General features: G+C 27.3%; 1 protein-coding gene across 1 annotated transcript in view; it reads right to left on the reverse strand.

Moving 5' to 3' along the window:
• Positions 1-7521: 7521 nt before the first annotated feature.
• The window catches only part of LOC113383365 (V-type proton ATPase 116 kDa subunit a-like), a 6282-nt gene continuing 5425 nt past the window's right edge, over positions 7522-8378 (reverse strand). The window contains 4 exon segments of the mRNA XM_026621637.1: positions 7522-7585; positions 7651-7822; positions 7905-7962; positions 7964-8097. Of these exon segments, the coding sequence (XP_026477422.1) occupies positions 7522-7585; positions 7651-7822; positions 7905-7962; positions 7964-8097 (428 nt within the window).

Below are 8378 nucleotides of genomic sequence, written 5' to 3' on the forward strand. Positions count from 1 at the left end.
TTACAGATTAATTATTTTAATTTTAGTTGCTTTATTTTTTGCATAATTAGATTTAACTATACAGGTTCGAAATAGATCCACTGTAATTCAATAACTTTTTTATAACCTGAAATCAATTTGTTGTTTCTGTTATTTTCGGATGTTTTCATTCAACAGTATCAATAAAGTTGCATATCAGAATAATAAATTATATGATGATTTACTGAAATATTCCATTCGCCTTTGATCTTGAGGCGTCTTGAAAATTTATAGCTTTCTATTTTTGTCATTTTTTTACGTTAGGTCGTTCCATTTGAATAGTTTTATTTAAAACAAATAAAAAATCTTAGTAGAAGCATTCTAAAATTCTTTTAGTTTTAACACTACACTTACAGTTTTATACACTTGCCCCATTTTGAATGGAAAATCCTATTTTCAGCAAATATTAGAGAAGATTCATAATAAATTTTGATATAAAATATATTTTTTAAAACATATTTTTGGAAAACCTCAGTACAGATTTATTAAATATAAAATATTGATTGTACAAATTTACATACCTTTTGAGAAAATATATCAGACATTTTCACCAGACATTTAAAAAATATTTAAACAGGTGTTTCTTTTCAAACCATGTTCTATATTATTTGCAAAATTCATTCCATTTTCTTTCAAATCTAGTACAATTTGTGCCATTTATAGAATGTTGTTATTAAATCTGTATTTTTGGGTGTTCATAGTTACTTTCTCGCAGGTAAAATGAATATTTATGCAAATTTAACAATAATAAAATAGTGTTTTTATAAATGGACATTGAAATGTTTGAACTTGACCTCGAACGTTTATTGAATTATTGATTTCAATGCGAATGATTTTTGCTTATTAATTGAAGATGATTCGATTTGGAGGATAACTTGATTTTTTTTATCAATGTTTTCTAGACTCATCAGGTTATTTATACTTACTAATTTTGAAAACAATATCTTTCATAGATTGTTCGTTGATGTATAAAAATTTCTCGTTAATTTTTTTATTTATATTGTATAACTGGGCATTTAATGAATTTTGGACTCCTTCCAAATTTCCAAAATTTATAGGAGGATCTATTAAACACAACCAATTTTAAAAATTTTTAATTTATATTCAGAAAAAAGTCCTAATTCTTAAAAACTTGAAGCGACTGTGTTTTTTGTACGATGGTCCTAAAAATTTTATTCGCGGTTACGATTTCAAACCAAAAAATTGTAATAATTTCATCTAGGTAAGATCTAGGTTGCACATAATTTTTCTAATTTTTTCTAATTTTTAATTTTTTCCAGAACAGTTAAGGTTAATATCACCCTGTACCGGCTTGCCGTCAAAGTCTGGAACACCCTGTACATATATATTGGAAAGCAAAAAATGTTGATCTTAAAAATTTGCTGAATCTTTTTGCATTTATTTAAATTATTTAAACTTTGTTGTATTTATTCTTAAATATTATGGGTCCAAGTGGTTTAATTACAAAAAATCATTACAGCTTGTAACTAAAATTTCAAAATTCAATCTTTACGATTTTAAAAGTTGCTACACATATATCAATTCTTGTGGAATAAGATAATCATTTACACATATCAGGACGTTTCTGCAACTTGCCTTAAGAAAATGCCACTGTCACCTAGTTTGTGAATATTTTCACACCTGCCAAACCAGAAAAAAAACTACATTTTAATAAAAAGATCCAACACAGATACTCCGAGCGTGCGAATCGATTTCATTTCCACCTGACTGTATTTTTTCAATTTCCTGTACATTTTTTCGATCAGAAAAATGACTCAATCATCTCGAATTTCCTTTACCATTCGAATACGATATTTTTCGAATGTAATTTGGTTTTTGGTCGATAAATAAAAATTCGCAATATTTCTCGGTTTCAGATTATTCACTCCATCTTCATTTCAAGGCACTCAAAGAAATTAGCTGTTTGATGTATTCCCAGAGGTCTATTGATGTATAGGGTAATATAAAAATAAGAGCAGGGGTGGAAAAGATTAATATGAAAGTGGGTCATATTTTGGATTGATTTAGTATTAACGTACTGATAATTTTGGTCGTTTGTGAATATTTCTATTCATATTAAATATCTTGTTTTAAATTATAAGCATAGAATTCAGCAATATCTTTAATTAGATTGCTTTCATTAATATTCACAAAAATCTCGGTCATATAATATGATTTCTTGCTTATGTGCCCATCGACTTAAATGTGGCAATTTACTATCCAACTGTTCATCCATACGAATTTTAGATTTTAATTTTGTTAATTTTTTAATTATTAATAATTTTAAAAAATATAGAAAAAATCAGTAAGAATTTTAATAATAAAGTACATTTGCATTTTGAAGTCTTTTGTCCATTTATTTATCTGCCCATTTATTTTTGAACACATCTGTCCATCTGATACGCAAATTTTGTCATTTTCTAGAAAAAAATTTATAAAATAATCGAAAAAATTTAATAAGAATTAAATCTTTATATTGAAATTATTTACTTCAATTTTTTTGCCCATTTAGGTAACCGCCCGCCTATTCATGAACCAATCTGTTCATTTGATATTTATTTATTTTTTTATTATTTTTCAAACTATCATTTACTAAAAATTTAGATAAAATTATATTTTAAAATTACAATTTCATTTACAATTCAAGATGAGTTTGATCATCAATGAAAATCAAACACCTTATCCCCAGATATATATTTGCACGCAATATCTAACTTTCTTGAAGTGGAAAAACGTGGAAAACTTTTATATAAAAGTTCTAACAGGGTTGTAATATAAAATTGGAAATACTTGCAAATTTAGGAAAATAAATTGTTTAAAAATCTTGGACCTAAAGTATTTAAAATAATTTAATTTGGAAACTTTCACAAATATACAAACACAGGAAATAGCTCAAGAATTTAAGAATTCAAAATTAAGACGACCATATTTTTGGTATCAACATGTATTGAAATTATAATTTTTGAAAAATTAATTAGATATCAAAGCCTTTAGGCAACCCTTTTTATTAAATTACCTGTAAGTTTTTATTTATTTTTTGTTTTTTTCTGGGAAAATCAGAATTTTCATACCAATGTATGTCGAGCTTAGTTTTGGAATTTGCAAAATGTAATTTTCTGAATTAATTATCAAACAGATGTAATTAGTGCCATAAAAATGCGATTGGAATTCCTTAGCAATATTATTTAGTTCATTAAATAATTTTATTTTGTGTTTGTTTGTATTACTTAATAACAATTAATATATAAACATTGTTATCTTAACATTGTTGTTTTTAATGTGTTTTAAAACTACTATATTAAAGACTATATTGTAATTAAATTAGAACTTGATATGTTAGACAAATGTATTTATGATGCATTTTAAAATATATAATTATAATAATCAATAATTCTAAACTATCTTAAAATTTTTGTTATCTACATATAATTAATAAATAAAAAAATAACTATTCGACCAGAGTGTTAAATCCAGGAACAGTTCAGAAACCATTTCATTCTATAAGATTTTATTCAAAATTTTATATTTTGCCTTTGCCACTCAAATCGACGAACCATTACAAATTGATATAACCAAATTTAATTAAATTAGTTTAATAATTAATTTTTTGCAGAAATCCATTATTTCAACTTTATCCCTTCAAACTCAAATCTACGAACCATTATCAACTACAACTTTGAGGAACACTTTAGAGGCTCCTGAAGAACAAAATTGGCCTGGAATGCACGATTATTTCGACAACCTCTTGATAGAACACGAAAATAAAATACTAGAAGAAAAAAATGAAAGTGAGAGTATTCATTTGTCCAAAAGAGATTTGAAGACAATATTGATATCGTCTACTGCCACTTTGTTGGCGGTGATATTGGTCATCATGGGTGTGATCTGGGCTTGTGAACAGGAAAGAATGGATAGGGAATTATTGGATTACTTGTTTAATGAATGAAAATAAAAAAAGAAAATTGTTTAATCCTAATATCTTGGAAATTTGAATCTTTCTACTATATAATTATTGAGCAGACAAGGGAATGATGTGGATCATTCTGGAAAATGACCCAGAATGAATGATGGAAGGGATCTCCATCTAAGGATGGATAAGATGTTCTTTTGGTTCATTTGGAAATGATTGCAAGATAATGTTTACAGAATAAAAGTAACTATTTGTTGAGGAAATGTTTTGGAATTGGTTACCATAATGAATTTTTGACTAACAATAAGACATGAACCCAAATTACAAATTAGGCAAATTGACTGAAAAAATGAGTGTTTTGGTTAAGACAATAATTTTGCCTGTAATCTATCTGCTACCAAATAGTTAATAAAATGAGACTATTATTGAAAATATTTATAATGAAGTAGAGAAGTATAATTGTTGAAAGTGATAGAAAAAATAATCATTTACTGCCTGACTTTACTGACTGAAAAAATTAGTGCTTTGATTCAGACAAATTCTGATTCAAAAAAAATTCAATTAGTATGGTTTAATTAACAATAAACACCTTGCCATAGTTATAAAAAAATCATAATGTTTTCCAAGATTTTAAAATCATGTCAACACACAGTTTTTATCCAACTTTATCGCATGAGTTAAACTAATAATAATTTGTATGTAATTTTTAATTTGAATACACAACATGCAGATAAGATTTTTTATATATTTGTAATTACGTAGGTACAGAAGCTATTACGTTTTTTTCTTAATCTGAAGATGATTTCATTTGCTTTATTTATAAAACTAATTGCTAATTATCTATGTTTTATAGACAAATTATCAAATGTATTAATTTTCTTGCATAATTCGTACACATGCTCGTTTTTATGACTTGAACTCTTGCCAAAAATTATAAAATGATCATTATTGGATCAAGACTAGATAATGGAGTATGAAATATTAATTAATATGTTATTATTTTAGCATTAAAAATTTTATTAATTTGATTTAGATTTTAGTTATGTAAAATGTAATATAGATTATTTTTACACGTAACCAATTAATTAGTAATCAGCTCTTGTTTTTTGTTTATGAGTCATGAATAAGAATTATTAATATCATATATCGATTCATAGAAAATGAATTAATAACCGATCTAATATGTATTAAACACACACACAAAATATCATACATATATGTAGATGAAAAGTGTAAATAAAATAATAATTGTTTCCATTTATTGATTTTGTGGATGTCTTTGAATATCTCATTAAAATTCATTCTCATAAATTGGATCATTCAAATCGGATGCTCCGATCTCTCAAAACTCCATTTCTATTTTCTGCACTCTTTGCTCCGTATCTCCGAAACGGCTGAACCTGCCTTTGCCAAAAACTAATCAAAACATATCCCTATCAATAGGAATCGAATGATTTTTGAACCATTCAAATCGGTTGATCCGTGTGCCCGAAAACGTGGACAAAAACTTGTATTCATACTCGTACATACATACACACACACCCCCTTTTTTCTGAGGTATGCCAAAATGTTCAGAAACCTTCAAACGTCGAGAAATGCAAAAAAAATAGATTTTGATTTTAGGACCATTACTATAACTACCCTACGGATGAAGTAAATAATAATTGTTTATATTTATTGATTTTGTGGATAGATTCTTTCAAATTTTCATAAAATAAAGCCTTCGAGTGCTGAATACTTTGAAAATTCATTCCCAATTTTTCAAAATTATTATATTACTTATTATGATTTAAATTTTAAATTTTTTAATAAAATGTAATATTTTTTCTACTATATTACTAATATTTACCATCTTTTTGTTTATTTTCATCGATAATTCTTTCATGCGTCAACGATATACGGTACATATTTAATATGGACAAACAGTATTGTTTTGTGTATAAATGCAATTAACAATTTTATATTAATTCCACAAACATTGTGATACACATATTCGGTAGAAAGACAAATACTTTACACATTTGAAAATTGGACCAAAATAAGTTTTGAAATATACTTCTACACTTATAATTAGAGATCGTAGTAATATACATATTTATATACATTTGTGTATTTGGCATTTTCTCAGGTTGCAAAATAATTTCATTCTCAGTAAAGGTAAGAGAAATTCTTTAAAAATTTAAATGGATGAATAATAAAATTGTTTTTTTTTTTATGTTTTGAAGCTACATAATTATAACTTTCTCTAGGGTAAGTTATAGTAATCGCAACGAAATCTAAAAAGATCTTATATCTTTACGACAGAATAAATAAAAAATGCATGTGTGTATGTATATGTATGTATGTTCGGATACTTTTTTCACCACAATTTTGGAAGAACAGATCAACCGATTTAAATGATTTTAGAAGCATTTGTATTGTATTGAAAGAAAGGCGTGCTTAGTAGTTTTGCCGAAAGCAGGTCCAGCAGTTTCGTAGATACAGAGAAATATGTGCATAAAATAGCAGCTTTAAGAAAATGGAACATCCGATTAGAATGATTCAAACAGAATTTGATTCGTATTGATGGTGAGATACACTGATTGTATATACTGTACTGATAATATGTATGTATTTTTGAATATTTTTTTGTCCACGATTTCTGTAGCACGGATCAGCCGATTTGAATGATTCGAACAACATTGCATTGAGTTATATTACTTTTGGTGAAAGTAGGCCCAATCATTCTGGAGATTCAGAGAAAAAAATGTGAAAAAGTAGTTTCGAGAAAAACAGTGCATGATTATATTGATTTAAACAAGATTTGATTCGTATTGGTAAGGAGAAGTACTGATTAATTTTGACAAAAGCAGGTCTAGCTCTTTTGGAGCAAAAAGTAGTTTTATACTATAGTCATAAAAAATTATATTTTAAATTATATTCGTACAAAACTTCATCAACATCCTCAATATCCTTTACCCATTATCCATCAATGGAATTGGCAGTAACTTTATAGAACATGTGCAACATTTTGCTAGAAAGTTGTACGAGCAAAATAACATAAAATAGAATTCATTCCCGTCACGTATTTTCTCGGATAGACCGCATTGTGAAAATTAACACTTCTGCAACGCGGCATAAATAAACACCAGCACCTTTTTCATTTTATTGCCTTTCAAATGTATTTTCAAATTTTCAAACTACCGAGGAAATAAACTGGGTAAAATTGGTAGCAGATAAAATAATAAACTATCAAAATAACTATTATATTCAGCATTGAATATATACCTATATGAAATAATTACCTTACTCACTTTTAGTCGATTGAAGGTACCAAAACACTTGCTTTTTATAAATACACTAGTCACTGCATATATTTTTACACTACAAAAAATCTAGAAAATTTTCCAGCGATTATTTGTTCCTGCATAAATTATAATTCATTATCTAAATTGCCAACATATTCTGATAACTTGCAATTTAAGTTGAGTGCGAATTAAAATGCATTTATATTACGAACACACGTTTAATAAAGATATAAAAATATTTTTAAAATATCACTTCTTACTTTTTACAACAACTTACATACTTTCTAGTTGTTTGTCAAAATATCTTCAAAGGAAAAACGGTTTGAAGGTGTATCCTTCTCCAGAGTAAAATTTGCTCATGTATTCCACCCTGAGAAAAAATTAGATTAAATTTAACATGGTTTTGATGATGACTCTAAATTTATGTTTGATTACCAATGCAATCGTAAGGTATGCAAAAATGCTGATAATCCTTCCATAAGAACCAAAACAGTGACAGTCAATACTGCCCAAGCAGCAAAAGCTCCATATAAAAATAATGGTGCCAAAGGACCCCGGAGATGAGAAGGTCCTGATATCACTCGCGACCAGAGCACTTCAGAAAGTTCTGAAAAAAAATTAATCTTGTTACTTTTAAAACTGAAAAATTTCCCAACATATTTAGAATTTTATTAGTATTTTTTTCTTACGTGAATGTGCCAAAGAAAGGGCCCACAATCTCAAATAAGAAGCAGTATGTGACACAGTGGCTCAGGACAAATTCAATCGTGTGGATTGCTTGAAGAATAAATTCATCTCCTAAATTGTATTCTTCATCCAAATGTGGTTCATCATCATTTGGTAATAATGGAGTCAGCTCGGAAGTGATTCTGTCTGGAAAAACTAGAACAAAATCATAAAAATAATTAGACAAATAATGCTAGAAGCTACAGCCAAAGAAGCTAAATCTTACTACTTTATCAAATAGAAATCAGCATGGAACAAAATAAGACTTGTAAATAAATCATTTAATAATGTATCTTTACAATATTCGCCTGAACCGTATATGTGCTGACCGCATTGCACCAACGTGGTTATTTTTGTACGCCAGATTTTGCTTATCACAATTAACGGTTTTGCTAAACAACATAAGGGAATGTTATCAAAGCTAAAGTAACCAGTAC

This window comes from Ctenocephalides felis, unplaced genomic scaffold, assembly GCF_003426905.1.
Source record: "Ctenocephalides felis isolate EL2017-DRISC unplaced genomic scaffold, ASM342690v1 CF-g0.4_SCAFFOLD_03570, whole genome shotgun sequence".
NCBI classification, from domain to species: domain Eukaryota; kingdom Metazoa; phylum Arthropoda; class Insecta; order Siphonaptera; family Pulicidae; genus Ctenocephalides; species Ctenocephalides felis.